The sequence below is a fragment of the Microcaecilia unicolor genome, chromosome 8 (assembly GCF_901765095.1).
Source record: "Microcaecilia unicolor chromosome 8, aMicUni1.1, whole genome shotgun sequence".
NCBI lineage: Eukaryota > Metazoa > Chordata > Amphibia > Gymnophiona > Siphonopidae > Microcaecilia > Microcaecilia unicolor.
In genome coordinates, this window is record NC_044038.1 from 150,927,744 (window position 1) to 150,946,629 (window position 18,886).

Sequence of the window (18,886 nt, forward strand, 5' to 3'; positions counted from 1 at the left end):
TTCACATCTACCTGTTCAACTCCACTCATTATTTTATAGACCTCTATCATATCTCCCGTCAGCCGCCTTTTCTCCAAGCTGAAGAGCTCTAGCCGCATGCGGGTGTTGAAGAAAATGTAAAAGTATTAGAAGGGTTTAATTACAAAGTTGTATAAAATGGACATTGCTGGAGCAACTGGAATCTTAATTCCAATTTATACCCTGAGAGAAGGTACTAGTGAGAGCAAGGTTTAGAGTCAAATATAATATTGCCTGGGGGCAGGGAAGTGGTAATGTACCTGAATGTAATTCAACTTGAGCTACCACTGAAAAGACATGAGCTAAATCCCCCTTCCCACCACGAAAAAGGCAAAAACACAGTGGAACACATTAATCTTTTATTCACACTTTGCTTATTTAGACAACATAAACACATACTGGAATACAGTTTATAAGACCAGATTAATACAAGATAAATAATTTATAAATAAAAAATTAAATTACTAAATGAAAACACCTAATTCTGTCCTTTGATTACTAGAAAATAAGTTCACTCCTTCAACATGCTGGCAGCACAATGGATTCTTTATAATTGCGACAAGCAGCAAATGAAGTCCCAAAATGGGGGGGTTGTACATCAGCACCAACTACAGGGTAGCAGTACGGCTTTTTGATTTACATTTATTTTGGATTATAGGACATGTATCGTGGTATGAAAGGAGAGGTGGACAAGACTCTCAGCTTCTAGAAGAAGAAAACAAAACCAAGTTTTGGGATTTGTCAAACAGCAGCATGTGGCCAAGCAATGACCTATTTCCATGCCCAATCAACATAATGTGAGGTATTGACCAATGACAGTGCAGCTTTAACAATGACTGATGACATCACAATGTGTTCTAGCTATTCAATAAAGAATACAAGAGCAAAAGCTAAACTTTTCATTTTGTAGGTGAAACAAAATACTCTAGGGTATGTGTTAAAGGATATGTTATGATAATCAATAAAGGGGAAAAATGGAATCACAATAGCAACTCACACCAAAATCCCATTTGAAAAAGTTTCAGTGCAATCAAATATGCAATGATTATTATTATAAGGGGGTAGATTCAGTATTCTATAAGCGACGCCTAAAGTTTGACATGGTTTATAGAATAGTACTTAAGTGTTTTTCACCAATGAAAATGTGGTGCAAATGCCCATGCCTAAATTTAGGTGTGGAGCATCCTTATTCTGTAATTACATGTGTAACTGAAAACCACACCCCATTCCACCCCAAAACGCCCATGAAAGTCCCATTCCTGTGCTCCCTTTCATGCAGTGCATTAATTTTAGGCATGGATCCTATTGTCTAACTTTACACATGTAACACCTAATTAAATGTAATTCATGTTTAAAATTGTTAAAAAGCCAATTATTGGCACTAATTGGCTCGTTATTCAATTAAATTGTGTGGGCAAATCGGAACCGCGCCTAAATTTGTGTACGCAATTTTTGGCAACTTTTATAGAATCAGGGGGATACTGCTATATAGATAAGTGTCCTATCCATAAATTTTCAGTGAATCTATATGTATAGGACCATTGAAAAGTTTACAGATCATCTCGCCTCAGGCTGATAGAATTCAGTCTCAGTCCAAGGTGAAAATTCAGCCATTCATAACTGAGGTTCTTGGCTGGCCCTGTGGCAGCACTGTGCATTGTCATTTGGAAAGTCCCCAGTTCATTCTCCAAGATGGGCCTTCTGCACCCTGGGTCAGCTAGTGATGCTATGAGGGAACCTTTTCACAGCCTCTAGGAGAGAAGGGGAGAGGAACTATTCATATTCTTTAAGGGGGTGGGAGTCATGGTCATTAATAAAAGTGAAACCTGACAGTTGGATTTAGAAGCAGATAGGGGAGTGGGAACAGAACCAGACTCTTCAGAAAACAGACCAGAGACGTCCAATATTAAAAGAAGACTCAACAAGGTACCCTGTTTCAGCACTAGGAGTGCCTTCTTCAGGAGTCTGGATATTTTGTCTTGGAAAGTTAATGGACAAAGCTTACAGGATATAGAGGCATATTTTCAAAGCACTTTGGGAGGCTAAGTTCCATAGGTTTCTATGGAACTTTGGGAGGCTAAGTGCTTTGAAAATGAGCCCCATAGTCTCTTCTGAGTAACATATTGGTCTGGAGAAAGACCTTTGTTGTATTGTAGAAGATATGGCTGCTACGCATCGCTAGTACACCATGAAAAACCAAGACAAAGTATCCAGACTCCTGAAGAAGGCACTCCTAATGCCGAAAGCGGGTACCTTGTTGAGTCTTCTTTCAGTAAAGTGTACTTCAAACATTGGACATCTCCAGTCTGTTTTCTGAAGAGCCTGGTTACATTCCCACTCCCCTATCTGCTCCTGTGATTTCCATGGGACACTATCGTTCTTTTCCACCTTGGTGGTTCTGCAAGTTGGATTTAGAAGCCATGATGGTGACTTCTGGAAGAAGCCCTAGTGCCTGGCACCCAGCCTCAAAACCATTGCTGCATCGACCAGACTAGGAACAGTGAGATGGCTGATCTTTTTTTAAAACAAGAGAAAAATTCCCAAGGAGTTGTGAATGAAGGCTCACAGCACCAGAATCCCAGGATTGGTCCCAGTTATGCAGGAAAAAATGAACAGAACTACCATGCCAAAAGAAAAATGTGCTTTCTTGTGACACTAATTCAACAGGACTCTAGCCTTAACCTTGAAAGCAGTACCACCCTCCCCAGTCACTCCCTCTGATTATTCAGCTCTTGAACTTCCACCAGGCTAGCAAGACCAGCCTAACCCCCCTCTGACCTGGAAAATGTCCCCTGTTGCTATAATGTTCATTAGTAACTGTGATTAGGCCACTGGACTGTAAAAGGTCAATATTAGTTGCTCATAATACAGTATTTTAAGTTTGACATTTATAATCTGCTTAACCATCAAGGTCAAGGCAAAGGACAGTCACACATTATAAGCAGGTACTTTCTCTGTCCCTAGAGGGCTCACAGTCTTGTTTTTTTTTTGTACCTGAGGCAATGGAGGGTTAAGTGACTTGCCCAGGGTTAGAGGGAGATGCAGTGGGAAGTGAACCCAGGACACGGAGATCAAAGCCTGCTGTTCTAACCATTAGGCCACTCCTCCAGTATGGGGAAGAGAATGAGATCGAAAACAATTCCTCAGTTATCCCCATGATGCCCACCCTTAAAATTCCTTACAGAAGCACAAAATGTGTGTACAACCTTGCCCCATTTTCTCAGTCTTGGTTCAGAGCTCCACTGTTGCCCTCAGACCTGCTGAGGGCTCCTGAGGTCTTGCTGGAAGCACCTCCCATGAGCAGAAAGTCCCAGCAGTCCCCTGGAAGTGGTGTCAGCATGAGCTGAAGCTTTCTGCAGCAGCAGCAGCAGCAGCATTTCCTTCTTCCATTTTCTCAGTCTTGGCTCTGAGCTCCACTGTTGCCCGCAGACCTGCTGAGGACTTCTAGGGTTTCATTGGAACCTCCAATCTCACTTTCTAGAGCCATGGCAACTCCAATGTCCATCCCTAAGGTTTTACTACAAGCGGAAAGCCTCAGCAGCACCTCCGAGGCCGTGTCAGCATGAGATTCAGCTTTCTGTGTCAACAGCATCTCAAACAAACTGCTCATCTCAGCCAGGAACGTGCCAGTCAGCCTGGGGTCCCCATCTCCTGGGTTGTTGTCACCTCCATCTCCGTTGGCTTTCCCAAATGTCAGGAAAGTTTTCAGCTCATGTCTCTCAGCAGCACTGATGGGGTGCTGACCATCGGGGTAGTTCAAGGAAGCAGGTGAAAAAATGTTGTCTTTGTAATTAGCAGTGAGTGGTAGAGACAACCTGGCCATCCATGCAGGGTCAGGCACATTTGTGTTGTCATCATTCAAGTCTGCAGGGGAACACCAAGAGCAAGGATATCACACCTTATTTTATGCAATGCTTTAAGGATTCAAGGCAGTACTTATCAATCCCTCTGTAGCTGCAAACCCTATTTGCACTGTCATAGAAAGTGCATGACTGTACTGCCCCCTCCCCCCTGCAAAGCACAAGCCAATGGTGTCTTATGGAGGGCCCACCCAAGATGCCACCCCAAATGCAGATGTCATGATTTTATTTAGCGTGTCATCCACAGTTTAGGTCTAAATATGAGAATGAATACATGTGAAGAGCAATTTTATAATAGGTTATCTAAGTTTGGAGGTCAAGTAGGCACCGATACGTCTTTACAAAATAACCTGCCTCACAAAAGTTGAATTGAGCTGCTCTCATTTCAGAGCTTCCCTAAAAACTCGGGGGTAATATTCAGGTTGTGGTGATCAGTGTGTTTTTTTAAACACCAGTCACTGTGGATTTTTGTACCCAGACTGTGGCAGTGGCATAGTCAAAAGACAATTTTTTGGTGGGCCAACAAGTAGAATGGGTGGGCACGATGCATTTCTTCTCTACCCCCACCCCACCCCCACCCCATCCTCAGTCTCTAACAGCTGAAGAAATCTGCAGCCCACCATAACGCCTGTTGGGAAAACCACTGTAATCATTGGCACTGCTCCCAACCACCACCACCAGCACCCCATGCAAGCTCACTTCTCACTCATGAGCTGAGCATGCATAAGACTTGAGCATTTACAGGGTGCCAAGATCAAGAGCTCAGAGCACTGCAGTATTGGCAGGCTGTGGGTGTCTTCAGCAGGTGGGGCTTGGAGATCCTGTTAAGGAAGGGAGTGAGTTTCCAGTGATTGCTAATCCTCACCAGCTACACCTATGGTGTGTTGTTGCTGGGTGGGTGAATCTGAAAGCAGATAGGCCCAGCCTTAGCTGTTGCTACACTTCTAGTGCCAGGCTATTCCCAGATACCAGCACTGAAAATCTGGTAGTACAGCACCTTCTAGCACTTATCCCAGTACTAGCGATATTCAGACTGTACCAGATAAAGTCAGGACAGCCTTTTCGCTGTCCTAACTTTACCGGCTAGTTGCCCAGTTAGTGGACTGAATATCACTGTTAACCAGGTAACCCCCAGACTGCTACAACAACATGTGGACAGCAGCAGAGTGGTCAGACATAATTTGCAGAAGTATTATCCAGATAGCACTGCTGAAAATTACCAATTGGACCCAGTGAACGGCACCAGAGTAGGAGAAATTCCTAGCTGGACAAGTGCCACTGAATATTACCCCTCTATTGTTTACTCAGACATTTGGAGCCTTTTAATGTAAAACCTGGTGGTGAAGGTCTGGAGGCAGGAACAATACTGTTCTTAAGTGCTCTCTGCCCTTGACTTGACGTACACCTCTACCGCTTTGTTGCATCTTGACATAGGTTTTTGTTCAAATATTTTATCATTGCAATGAGACTGTCTAGATTATACATTATTATATAATTGAACAGGGAGGGAAGCACTGGGAGATATGATACCTGAAGGGATGGGGTGATATGATACATTTTAAATACTTGAAAGTTATTAATATAGAAACAAATCTTTTCCAGAGACAGGGAAACTGTAAAACTAGAGGACATGAATTGAAGTTGCGGGGCGGTAGACTTAGGTGTAACATCAGTAAGTACTTTTTCACGGAGAGGGTGGTCGGTGCCTGGAATGCCCTCCCGTGGGAGGTGGTGAACATAAAAATGGTGACGGAATTCAAAAAGGTGTGGGATGAGCACACAGAATCTCTAATTAGAAAACGGTTGGTATGAAAAACAAAACTTAAATGACTGCATGTGTGCTGATGTGTTGAGTGCCAGGCAGACTTCTATGATCTGTGTCCCGTATATGGCAAAGACAGTTTCGAATGGGCTGGAGAGGACTTTGATAGCAACTCCAATAACTGGAATGTGAGGACAGCACCAGGCAGACTTCTATGGTCTATGCCTCAGAAATAGATCAAGTGTTTTATATCAGATTCATTGTTGATTTAATCCTATATAATAAAACGCACCTCCAACGTTCTGAAGCCGAGAAAGTGAAGCCTTCAAGCTTTGAAGCATTCCTGCAACGTTCCGGAACTACGGCTTCAGAACGTTGGAGGTGCGTTTTATTATATAGGATGTGCTCGGTGCTTTTCTGTAGCACATGGGGGGAATTTAATATATGCTGATTAAAGTGGAGGAGTGGCTGGAGGGGGGGCAGGGGAGATAGGACAATCGCTAGGTGGCTGGAGGGGGGCAGGGGAGATAGGAGAATCGCTGGGTGGCTGGAGGGGGGCAGGGGAGAGAGGAGATTCGCTGGGTGGCTGGAGGGGGGGGCAAGGGAAAAAGGAGAATTGCTGGGTGGCTGGAGGGGGGGCAAGGGAAAAAGGAAAATCGCTGGGTGGCTGGAGGGGGAGCAGGGGACAGAGGAGACTCGCTGGGTGGCTGGAGGGGGGCAGGGGACAGAGGAGACTCGGTGAGTGGCTGGAGGGGGGGCAGGAGAGAGAAGAGCATCGGTGGGTGGCTGGAGGGGGGCAAGGGGAGAGAGGAGAATCGCTGGGTGGCTGGAGGGGGGACAAAGGAGACACACTCGCACCCAGCAGTCTCACTCTCTCTCTGTCACACACACACACTTGCACATTCACTCTCTCTTTCTCACACACAGTCAATTTCACACATACTCTCTCAAACATACACACTCCAAGGAAAACCTTGCTAGCGCCCGTTTCATTTGTGTCAGAAATGGGCCTGTTTTACTAGTTACTTAATAATGAGTGTGGCTGTTGGGCAGACTGGATGGACCATTCAGGTCTTTATCTGCTGTCATCTACTATGTTATTATGTTATTGTTTGGCATAAATAGAAAAGGATATTCATCAAAGGCAGCAGGAACACCACCGAGGCTTTTATTGCTTAACAGACATAAGTAGGATTTGATTGATGTGTCACTATAAAAGTAAGTCCTACCCACCTGCTTCAGGGTCCAAAAGGCTCTCCAGCCCTTCCTCCAGGAACATCTGATTAGCAGACAGGTCACCACCTGCTTCTGAATCAAGGTCCCCAGCCTCACTCTCTCCATGGCCACTGTCCTTTGTACTGAGCCAGTCAGCATCCTGCCCAGTTGCTCTATAAAAAAAAAAAATACAAAAATTAAGCAACAGCCCCACCATAACAGCAGGCTAAACTCTACCTTGCCTACCAAGCAATTCCTTCACATCTTCTTTCTGTCTAACACTCTGCTCTTCAGTTTCCCTTTCTCTGTCTTCCCCACAATAATACTCAGCTTAGACTTTTTGTGGCCGATGCTCAAAGCCGGACACTAAAGCCCACAATGCAAAACCTCGAAGCGCAACAACAGTGCAGAAAAATAGCTTAGCTCAAAGGAAATGATATGCAAATAATATGCACAGTTAATTTGAGCTAACAAACTGAAAGCAAGGGGAGGAATATTCCTGGCACGTGCGCAGAAGTGTTTTGCAGTAAGCACAGCTCTTGTGCGCATGTCCAGACAAAACCAGAATTGCAAGCACACTACTACTACTTAACATTGCTAAAGCGCTACTAGGGTTACGCAGCGCTGTACAATTTAACATAGAGGGACGGTCCCTGCTCAAGGAGCTTACAATCTAAGAGACAAGTGAACGGACAGGCCGATAGGGGCGGTCAAATTGGGGCAGTCTGGATTTAGTGAACGGTAAGAGTTAGGTGCCGAATGCAGCATTGAAGAGGTCGGTTTTAAGCAAAGACTTGAAGATGGGCAGGGAGGGGGCTTGGCGTAAGGGCTCAGGAAGGTTGTTCCAAGCATAGGGTGAGGCAAGGCAGAATGAGCGGAGCCTGGAGTTGGCGGTGTTGGAGAAGGGTACAGAGAGGAGGGATTTGTCCTGTGAACGGAAGTTACAGGCGGGAACATAGGGGGAGATGAGGGAGGAGAGGTAGTGAGTCTTTCAAGAATTGCTTGCACTTAAAATTTTAGAAAGGCACCTATTTAAGCACAGAAAAACAGGCACCAATGTGTGCTTTCAGTTTTGGCAGTGCTCAGGCTCACACACGTTTGTTTCTCACTATCAGCGCCTAGTTGCACGGGGTTCCTTCTGCTTGCAAAAGAAGACAAAACTTGCAGTTTAATGTGAGAAATTGACAAGAAATCTTCTGAAAACCATCTACGCTGTCCCTAACCTGGTGTTAAATTTTCAGGGTTAGCGCTATCATTTCCTCCTGTGCATTGCAGCATTTTCATTTGTGCATTGGGAAGGAACATTTACCAATCTCATTTACCAATCTCATTTACATCCATTTAAATGCATTTAGATACAAATTTTGGCCATCTTTAGTGCACACATTAACCCTGGTGCTCGAGCTCTATTAACATTTTGCGCTGTATAGCGTGCACCAAACCCAGCATTAACCACATGTTAAAGTAGTTTTGAGAATTGGCCCCTTTGGGCTAGATTCTATATATCATGCCTAAAAAATTGGCGTTGAAAGAAAATATGCCTAGGCATATTCTATGAACCGTACCTAAATTTAGGTGCGGTTTATAGAATATGCCTAAATCTAGGTGTAGTTTACAGAATACACCCAACACCCATTTTCTGCAACTATATTTAGTCATAGCCATTTACTACTACTACTACTACTACTTGACATTTCTAGAGCGCTACTAGGGTTACACAGCTCTGTACAGTTTAACAAAAAGGACAGTCCCTGCTCAAAGGAGCTTACAATCTAAAGGACAAAATGAGCAGCTTCTTAGGGTAAACCCTAGTTTAGAAAGTACCAGCTGGTGAAACAATATCTAATTACCCTGGGCAATGGCCAATAGATCTCTCTGTTGCCAGCCAGTTAGATTCTAATCAGAATGTCATTAACATCTTTCCTTCTGGCATATATCATCAGGACGAAGAAATAATGTCTATTAAACAAATCACTAAAAGCTTTATCCATCACTAGAAAAACGATACACTTTCTTTGTTCTCTTCTAGAAATGTAGATTTAGGACATCTTCATTGACCACTGTTACTCTAAAGTTAACACGCACACACCCCCTATATTTCCCATTGTTTTATGTGCCAGAAGCTTAATAAAGAAGAATTTCCAAACTCACCTGGATAGGTTGCTTATATGTTTTATATCTTACAAACTTCAAACAGAAGCTCTCAGTGACACAATGCAAGTTTTACAATGAAGGTTAGCAGTAAATTTGAGAGACTGAGATCATACTCCACATGCCCTGGCTTAGGAGTGCTACTACTACTACTATTTAGCATTTCTATAGCACTACAAGGCATACGCAGGGCTGCACAAACATAGAAGAAAGACAGTCCCTGCTCAAAGAGCTTACAATCTAATAGACAAAAATAAAGTAAGCAAATCAAATCAATTAATGTGTACAGGAAGGAGGAGAGGAGGGTAGGTGGAGGCGAGTGGTTACAAGTGGTTACGAGTCAAAAGCAATGCTAAAGAGGTGGGCTTTCAGTCTAGATTTAAAGATGGCCAAGGATGGGGCAAGATGTAGGGGCTCAGGAAGTTTATTCCAGGCATAGAGTGCAGCGAGACAGAAGGCGCGAAGTCTGGAGTTGGCAGTAGTGGAGAAGGGAACAGATAAGAGGATTTATCCATGGAGCGGAGTGCATGGGAAGGGGTGTAGGGAAGGACGAGTGTGGAGAGATACTGGGGAGCTGCAGAGTGAGTACATTTATAGGTTAGTAGAAGAAGTTTGAACAGGATGTGAAAACGGATAGGGAGCCAGTGAAGCGACTTGAGGAGAGAGGTAGTATGAGTAAAGCGACCCTGGCGGAAGACGAGACGGGCAGCAGAGATTTGAAATGATTGGAGAGGGGAGAGGTGACTAAGTGGGAGGCCAGCAAGACGCAGATTGCAGTAGTCTAAACGAGAGGTGACAAGGGTGTGGATGAGGGTTTTGGTAGAGTGTTCGGAAAGAAAGGGGTGGATTTTACGGATGTTGTAAAGAAAGAAACGACAGGTCTTGGCGATCTGTGCCAAAAGTTAAAAGGAGGTTAAGCAGCAAAATGGGGGTGAAAAGGCAGTTAAGTGCCAAGTTATAAAATAACACCTATATAACTGCAAAGGGGAGTCTAGATTTCTTGAATAGAGGTAAAGTGGTTAGGTGCCAAAGGCGACATTGAAGAGGTGGGCTTTGAGCAAGGATTTGAAGATGGGCAGGGAGGGGGCCTGGCGTATAGGTTCAGGGAGTTTATTCCAAGCATGGGGTGAGGCGAGGCAGAGGGGGCGGAGCCTGGAGTTGGCGGTGGTGGAGAAGGGTACTGAAAGGAGGGATTTGTCTTGAGAGCGGAGGTTACGGGTAGGAACGTAAGGTAAGATGAAGGTAGAGAGGTATGGAGGGGCTGCAGATCGAGTGCATTTGTAGGTTAGAAGGAGAAGCTTGAATTGTATGTGATACCTGATCAGAAGCCAGTGAAGTGATTTGAGGAGAGGGGTGATGTGAGTATATCGGTCCAGGCGGAAGATAAGACATGCAGCAGAGTTCTGAATGGATTGAAGGGGGGATAGGTGGCAAAGTGGGAGGCCAGTGAGGAGTAGGTTGCAGTAGTCACGGCGAGAGGTAATGAGAGAGTGGATGAGAGTTCGGGTGGTGTGCTCAGAGAGGAAAGGGCGAATTTTGCTAATGTTGTCGAGGAAGAAGCGACAGGACTTGGCTATCTGCTGGATAGGCGCAGAGAAGGAGAGGGAGGAGTTAAAGATGACTCCAAGGCTGCGGGCAGATGAGACTGGGAAGATGAGGGTGTTGTCAACTGAGATAGAGAGTGGAGGGAGAGGAGAAGTGGGCTTGGGTGGGAAGACAATAAGCTCGGTCTTGGCCATGTTCAGCTTCAGGTGGCGGTTGGACATCCAGGCAACAATGTCGGACAAGCAGGCCGATACTTTGGCCTTGGTTTCCACAGTGATGTCTGGTGTGGAGAGATAAAGCTGGGTGTCATCAGCATAAAGATGATACTGGAAACCATGAGATGAGATCAGGGAGCCCAGGGAAGAGGTGTAGATTGAAAAAAGAAGGGGTCCAAGGACAGATCCTTGAGGAACTCCAACAGAGAGCGGGATGGGGGTGGAGGAAGAGCCATGAGAATGTACTCTGAAGGTACGGTAGCCATTTACGCCAATGAAAACCTGATGTAAATGCCGACATCTATATTATGTGCAGAACATGCATACTCTATAACAGTATGCGTAAATTGTAGAAACTACCACGACCCCCCCCCCCCCCCCCCCCCCCTCTTTTCAGATCTGCATCATAGAATTTATGGGCATCACTTTATAGAGGATGCGTAGACATTTATGGAGGTAAATTTTAATTAATGCAAATTAGTGTCTATAATTGCTTGTTAAGTTCAATTATCAGCGCTGATTGGCTTGTTAAACTAGTAAGTTGCATGCGTAAATCCAGAATATGACCGGATTTGTGAACGCAACTCAAGTCACACTGTATAGAATCTGGGGGTTTATGTCTCCAGTCGTGTGCCTGGAGAAAGACAATCTGCTTTGCTATACTGACCTTTTGTTTTGAACCTTGCCCCTGCTCTAGGATACCGTCCCCAAAACTGGCTAATGCAGCCTCAATGCATTCCACAGCAAATGCACAACAGGACCGGTATGTCAACAACAGACATCAAAACATAATAACACTTCTAGCATTTAGACAGTTTACTGCATAATTTTATTGTGCTTTATTATTTGCACTTTTACTATATTATTTTGTCATTACTTTATTTTTTTTGCACTGTAAACCACGTAAACATTTAATATTATTTGCAGAGTATCAAACTTCATAAACAATAAGGATGCTTTATATTATAAACTAGCCGTTAAGCCCGTTAAAACGGGTGAGATTTGTGTTTTGCATCCATGTCCAGCAAACCTCCTCTCTCCCCTGCCCTCCCCCGATCCATGTCCAGCAACCCTGCTCTCTCCCCTGCCCTCCCTCCCACGTCCAGCAGCCCTCCTGTATTGCCTGGCCTCCCCCTGTCCACCAACCCTGCTCTCTCCCATGCCCTCCCCCCATGTGCAGCAACCCTCCTCTCTCCCCTGCCCTCCTCCCCCCATGTCCAGCAACCCTCCTCTCTCCATGTCCAGCAACCCTCCTCTCTCCCCTGCCCTCCCTTCCATTTATCCATGTCCAACAACCCTGCTCTCTCCCCTGCCCTCCCCCCCATGTTCAGCAGCAGCCCTCCTGTCTCCCCTGGCCTCACCCTGTCCACTGACCCTCCTCTCTCCCCTGCCCTCCCCCCATATCCAGCAACCCTCCTCTTTCCCTTGCCCCCCCCCACCGTCCACCAACCCTGCTCTCTCCCCTGCCCTCCCCCCATATCCAGCAACCCTCCTCTTTCCCTTGGCCTCCCCCCCACCCTGCTCTCTCCCCTGCCCTCCCCCCATGTTCAGCAACCCTCCTCTCTGCCCTGCTCTCTCCCCATGTCCAGCAACCCCTCTCTCCCCCCTGCCCTCCCCCCATGTCCAGCTACCCTCCTCGCCGCCGCTCCCTCCCCCCTCCGTGCCAGGCCCCCTGCACTGACATGAGAGCGCCTCTCACCTCCGTGTGGAAGTGCTGCAGGCATACGTGCAGGACGTCAGACTCACAGAAACAGAAGCCTGCGCAGCCGCATTGCTGATCTGCAAGGGCAGGCTTCTACATGGAATGTTGCTAGTGGAGGAGTAGCCTAGTGGTTAGTGCAGCAGACTTTGATCCTAGTGACCTGGGTTTGATACCCATTGCAGCTTCTGTGATTCTGGGCAAGTTACTTAACCCTTAACCCTCCACTGCCCCAGGTACAAATAAGTACCTGTACATACTATGTAAACTGCTTTGAATGTAGTTGCAAAAACCACAGAAAGATGGTATATCAAGTCCCATTTCCCTTTCCCTATTTGAGATTCTACATGGAATATTGCTAGTGGAGGAGTAGCTTAGTGGTTAGTGTGCAGCAGACTTTGGTACTGGGGAACTGGATTCAATTCCCACTACAGGTCCTTGTGACTCTAGGCAAGTCACTTAACCCTCTATTGCACCAGGTACAAATAAGTACCTGTATATACTAAGTAAACCACTTTGAATATAGTTGCAAAAACCACAGAAAAGCAGTATATCAAGTTCCATTCCCTTTCCCCTAGTCTAGCGCTCCTTTGGAGGTACTGCACCTGATACTGCACAGTTCCTGCTCCCTCTCATTCTCCAAGAATCTTACCTGCCACTCTTTGTTGTGTATTTGTTTCCTCGGTGGTTTGGCCGGGGGTGGACCTGACCTTGATGCAGCAAGGATAGCAGCTGGGAAATTTGCTGTAAAACAGGAAAGCCGGTTCATTCTATACAATTGCCATTAGATCCACATCCCCTCAGGATGTTTGCTCTCCATCCTGCCTTTTTTTTAATTTTAGAACTTCCTCTGCTTTCTGATGTTTGCATGATCTTTCCTAGGACCAGGCAGAGGAGGAAAAGGGGGCCACCATCTTCCTTATGCAGTGATGAACTTCCCTTCCCCAGTGTCCTCCCTTCATGTCCTCTCAAGTTCATTTGAGCCTCTGCTGTGCAAAGGAGATTTAAAGATGTTGTTTATATTTAGAAGCAAATGTTTATCTTATAACTCAGTTCCTAAAACCATGACCAGACCCCAAGCTCATGCAGCATTATTTAGTTATTGACTTGGATTTATTGATTTTATGATTAGGATATTAATACAGAAATGTGCATTGTAAGGACACAATTATTTTATTTTTCAAGTGCCCTAAAAGACACAGCACTGATGAAAATATTTGCAGGATTCCAAGGTGTCAAGTGAAGTCTCCATGACAGAACTTTATTTAGAAAAGCAGGGAAGATCTTTTAGGGAGAGGGAGAGATTGTAGAGCTGAGCAGTTAATGTGGATGGGCCATATAGTTTTTTCTCTGCCCTCCTGTTCTCTGTTCCTATATATTTCAATTTTCATTTAAGGGCCCTTTTACTAAAGCTTAGCGCGCACTAACTTCTAAGAAGCTCCTAGGTATATAATGGGTATGCTAATGTCCGTTAGCAAACACTACGTTTTTAGTAAAAGGGCCCCATAGTTTCTGCAGAGATATTAACTTTCAATTTTGTGGAAGGTACTCCATGTCTATCATTTGAGTCAAATTCTCAAAAAGTTAGAGTTGGATACTTAAGATCAATGTGTAATGCATAGCACACTGGGTACATACAATTTGGAGAGAATTTTACAAAACCACACAGCATTTAGTCTTGGTGCCGAAATTCCACCACTTAGGTTCTTAACATTTTAGGTGCACTGACGCTTTATTTGAAGTGTACAACATTTTAGGACTATGCAACTGAAAAATTTAAAAGTGGTATTTGCACATGAACTGTTGCTGCCCTAGGCAACTTCAGGGAACCACCTTTCCCCAGGACTTTCACTGCCCCCACCTTTTATTTGCTGACCTGGGTCTGCACTGCCTGCCTGCCTCCCACATGATCCCAAATTCCTCAGCTTTCACTGTCAGCCAACATCATCCTTCAATCCTCTCCTCTGCACACTGATATTTCTTCATTCCACCCCTATCTTCACAAGTCCTCTGCCACCCTAGGCCTCTTGCTTTGGCTGCTATCAGTAGTTGTCTGTACAAATGGGGAGCAATGGGCATTTTCTTCCTCCGTGTGGGCAGTTTGCCTGCTGGGAACCAGTGGGATTGAGTGCAAGGTTGCAGAGGCTCAAAGACTATGTCAGTTTAACCTGTTTATTTATTTTATTTATTGCATTTGTATCCCACATTATCCCACCTCTTTGCAGGCTCAATGTTATGGGCCCCAGGGCCAAAAGACTTTAAGGGCCCTTCCTTGACAGGATCAAAATTATCATGAAGCAGGGGCAGGTTCCCCTCTGATACTGATAAGATCACAGAGTAGGAGGCAGGGAATCTGAGGCCACTTAGAGATGCAACAGTATTCAGAGTGAACTTTCTCATATAAAAACTAGCCTCATTCCAACTCTGAAACACTAGAATGGACCGGCGTAATTGTTTCAGGGCACCTGTACATGCAGAATTATTTCTGACATCAAAGAAACTTCTCTTTACATTGCAACACTTCTAGTAAGAGTTTCATGATTAAGAAACTCCAGAAAGTAACAAGGAAACTATTTACATGGCCCATTCTTAACAAATAGTTGAGTGTGTCTTACCTGAACATGAGGTGATTCCATAGTGAGCTCCACACGATCCCGCTCTGCCAGGGCAGCCATGGATAACCTGACCAAGCTTCTCAGGATCTGATGGTGAGGATCCTTCTCAGCTCTTGTCTTTATATCTGCATTTCTTTGTCTTCTCAGAGTCCTTGTGGTTGATGGAGAAGAGGTTAAATTGGCTTGCAAGGGAGGGTCAGTGCGCTGATCATCTTTTGATCTCACCTGTGGGCTCCCAGGGTTCTTCAAGATCTTGGAAGTAGGTGGTAAAGGATGTGGGTCTTGTAAACTTAGGTTCTCCCTTGATACACTTCTTTGTCTTTGATAATGAAAAGCCCTACCGGCTGTTGAAGGCAAGTTGAACGTGTCTTGGAAAAACTCCATGTTTTCATCTAGGGTTGCTTGGTTGCTTTGGTTCCTAAGGGTCCTATAGAGAGTTGGTGTCATGTGAAACTGAGTTTGCAGAAGGTCCTCTTCAGTCATTTCTATGTATGTGTCCTTTGTAGGAGTCCCAGCACAAGAACCAGTTTGTACACCATCATTTTGTTCATCTTGTTTGTTTCTGAGCACTGGCACTAAGTGTATATCTGTTTTCTGTATCTGTCTCTGGGGCCTCTTGGGTTGATGTCTATAGGTAGACTCTGCTTCCCTGCAGTTGTAAGCTCTATTGTCCTTGTTATCAGTTCTGCACAGTGACATTATTAAGGCTAAAATGAGAAGAAACACAACCAGCAATACTGCTAAACAGATCACGATCACAACAGACAGACTCAGTTTTTCAGACCCCACCAAGTTCTTGAGATGGTCATGATGATTGCTGAGAATCAACTTCAGAAGTGCTTTAGTGTGTAGTGGAGGATTTCCTTGATCCCTCACCATGACTTCCAACTCCCATTCACTTCCTATGAGGCTACTAGCATTGCTGACATTAACATACACCTGCCCTGAGTGTTGATCTAGGGCAAACAAATTAACATCATTCCCCCATACGATGTCATACATGAGATCACCATTCAGTCCAGAATCTGCATCAGTAGCCACAATGCTTAGGACTGGGTGAATATTTGACCTAGGGACTGTTGGTGGGGTACCCGGATGTTCTAAAGTATTAGTCACCTCTGTAGAGGTTTCTATAGATGTCAGCAGTAAGCCCGTCTCTGAATTGACCAGAACAGTAATACTGGCTCTGTCTCCCTTTAGCACTGGCTGTACAATCACTGGGTAATTATCATTTTCATCATTTACACTGACTGTAATAGATGCATTGGACGACAGCGTGGGTTGACCTCCGTCTTCTGCCAGAACAAGGAATTCAAACTTTGTCATTTTCTCATGATCAAAAGTTGTAACAGCAAAGATTTCCCCAGTGCTAGGATGAATGGAGACCAACTTGGAAACTGGGGTTCCTGAAACAAATGAATCATGAATGCTGTACGTGATCTTGCTATTAAACTTTAGGTCAGCATCATGGGCCTTCACAGTTAGTAAGTGGGTGAATGGAAGATTATTCTCTGAAATAGAGGCATCATAAGTATTTCGTTCAAATATGGGGGCATTATCATTGGCATCGCTAACATGAACAGTCAAATGTCTTATCCCTCTATATGATGGAATTCCTTGGTCCCTAGCCAGTACAGTCAGGTTATATTCTTCCCACCTTTCCCTGTCCAAAGTAGCGTTGGTTAGTAAAATATAACTGTTTCCATTTGTTCTTCTTATCCTGAAATGTCCATGACTCTGACTAAGGTCACACTGCACCTGCCCATTTTTACCTGAATCTGGATCAGTTGCTGTTACCAAGGCAACAAAGCTGTCCTTAGGTAGGGCTTCAGATATGATGGGGACCTTAGTATCCTGAGGTGTCCAAGTGATGTGTATCTGTGGGGCATTGTCATTTACATCTAAAACCTTGACAAGGATCTTGCAGTGGGTAGGTATAGGGTTGGGTCCCAGATCCCTTGCTTGTACATCCACTTCATATGCATGCATTACTTCATAGTCCAATGGCTGGGTCAGCACTATGCTGCCTGTCGTTGCATCAATGCCGAAGGTGTTTACCACTTCAGGTGGAACATGTTTACTGAAGGAGTATTCTATCTCTCCGTTGGGCCCTTGATCTGGATCATTGGCTGTCAGGTTTAGAATAAGAGTCCCAGGAGAAGTATCTTCTGAGATTTCCAGCATCAGAGAGCTTTTTCCAAATACTGGGCTGTTATCATTAGAATCCAGCACATTTATTCTAATTAAGGTGGACCCTGATTTTGGTGGTTCACCCTGGTCAACAGCTGTTAACACCAGATCAAAAGAGGAACAAAATTCCCTGTCCAGTTCTTTCACCACCACAAGTTCTGCATGCTTGCTTCCATTAGAGATCGCAACCAAAGAAAAATGCTCATTTGGAGATAAATGATAAGATTGCAGGGCATTGTGACTACTGTCCAGGTCCAAAGCACGGTCCAGTGGTATCCGTGTACCCAAAGAAGCACTCTCAGAGATCTCCAGTTCCAGCTCTGCTTTTGGAAACCAAGGATCATGATCATTGATATCTAAGACCTGAACTTGCACATGGATTAAAGCCAAAGCTTTTGTAGCCAGTACATCAAATGATACCAAGCAAGGATCCTGCAGCCGGCAGAGTTGCTCTCTATCCAGACGTCCTTCGGTGGAAATGGAGCCATCTCTAAATCCAACCCGGACTGGGAGGGCACTGGGATGCTGCATGAGCTGGAACTCTTCCGCATGCTCTCTTCTCCCCTTCCAGCCCAGGTCTTCAGGTAATCTCCCGATAACTGTCCCTTCAGGCACTTCCTCATACACTTTGTATTTCACCATGAACGTGGCCACCTCCTGGCAAACCACTGAGAAGAAAAGGCACCAAAGCACTAGCAAAGCAGCAGAATGAAACAACATCCTTTAGTGTTAGGCCTAGGATTCCTTTCAAATCAAATGATATTTCAGTCTGTTAGTGGCTGGCAATTCTTCCACCGTTTTGTAAGCTTTAAAAGATCCAGTAGAGCACCCTGAATTCATCTGTATCCAGACAGAGGATGGCAGTGTATATTTAGAGCTGTGCAACAATGACAGACATTACCCCAAAGCAGGATCTGTGGACAGCTTGAACTTCACTGTGTGAGAAATGCTATCTCCAGATTTATGAGGCAGCACTGAGAGCAATTAGATGGTTGGTTTTAAAGTACAGCTGCACCTTAGAGACTGAACTAAAAAGATTTCAAATGAAGTTTGAAAGAAAGAAAAACTTTTTTTGGCATCCAACATGATGCAGGGAATCCCTGCGCCAATCAGCTCTAGGGGCTGAGGTGCCGACTCGGTTTTTCCCATGGAAACCCCACCTACAGGAAAGGGAGTGCGGAAGGAAGAGACTAGGAATACATCTGCAAAGCTGTTCAAGTTTTAGTTTGCCTAGTTAACATTAGGAGATGGTTCTTGGAGGCTCTGTGTGTGGAGTTGTTAGTCCTAGAAAAAGATGACACCTAATCCTTTTTCCAAATTCCTAACATTTTATAGTACAGGTGGTGGCTTTATTGCAAGTTGCATCCAAAACAGAGCTGTTTAATCTTACTTTAACCTTCAATAAACCCAGATTCTATCCCCAAAAATGCATAAGCTCTTACACTACTACTACAAATCATTTCTATAGTGCTACCAGTCGTACAGCCAAAGGAATGGAAGAGTACTTAAGTTGATTATAGCAGTGAGCTGAGAATCAGAGAAGTCAGGGTTTGAGTCACACTCATTCTACTTGTGATCTTGAGTAAGTCCGTTAACCCTCCATTGCCTCAGACATA

The 18,886-nt window shown here is 44.8% G+C and overlaps 1 protein-coding gene across 1 annotated transcript; it reads right to left on the reverse strand.

Moving 5' to 3' along the window:
• Window positions 1-3,076: 3,076 nt before the first annotated feature.
• Window positions 3,077-18,267, reverse strand: PCDH12 (protocadherin 12). Its single transcript, XM_030212036.1, has 4 exons — window positions 15,081-18,267; window positions 13,118-13,209; window positions 6,874-7,028; window positions 3,077-3,882 (listed from the first exon to the last, which is right to left on the reverse strand). Exons 1-4 carry the CDS (start codon window positions 17,988-17,990, stop codon window positions 3,413-3,415), a joined length of 3,627 nt encoding a protein of 1,208 aa, XP_030067896.1. The 5' UTR covers window positions 17,991-18,267; the 3' UTR covers window positions 3,077-3,412.
• Between the last annotated feature and the right edge of the window lie 619 nt (window positions 18,268-18,886).

Coding starts and splice junctions, on each gene's coding strand:
- PCDH12 (XM_030212036.1), bottom strand. CDS start 17,990: ATGTTGTTTCATTCTGCTGCTTTGCTAGTGCTTTGGTGCCTTTTCTTC. Junction 7,029..13,117: donor TACACAACAAAGAGTGGCAG/GTAAGATTCTTG, acceptor TTTTTTTTATAG/AGCAACTGGGCAGGATGCTG. Junction 3,883..6,873: donor CCTTTTGGACCCTGAAGCAG/GTGGGTAGGACT, acceptor GTTCCCCTGCAG/ACTTGAATGATGACAACACA.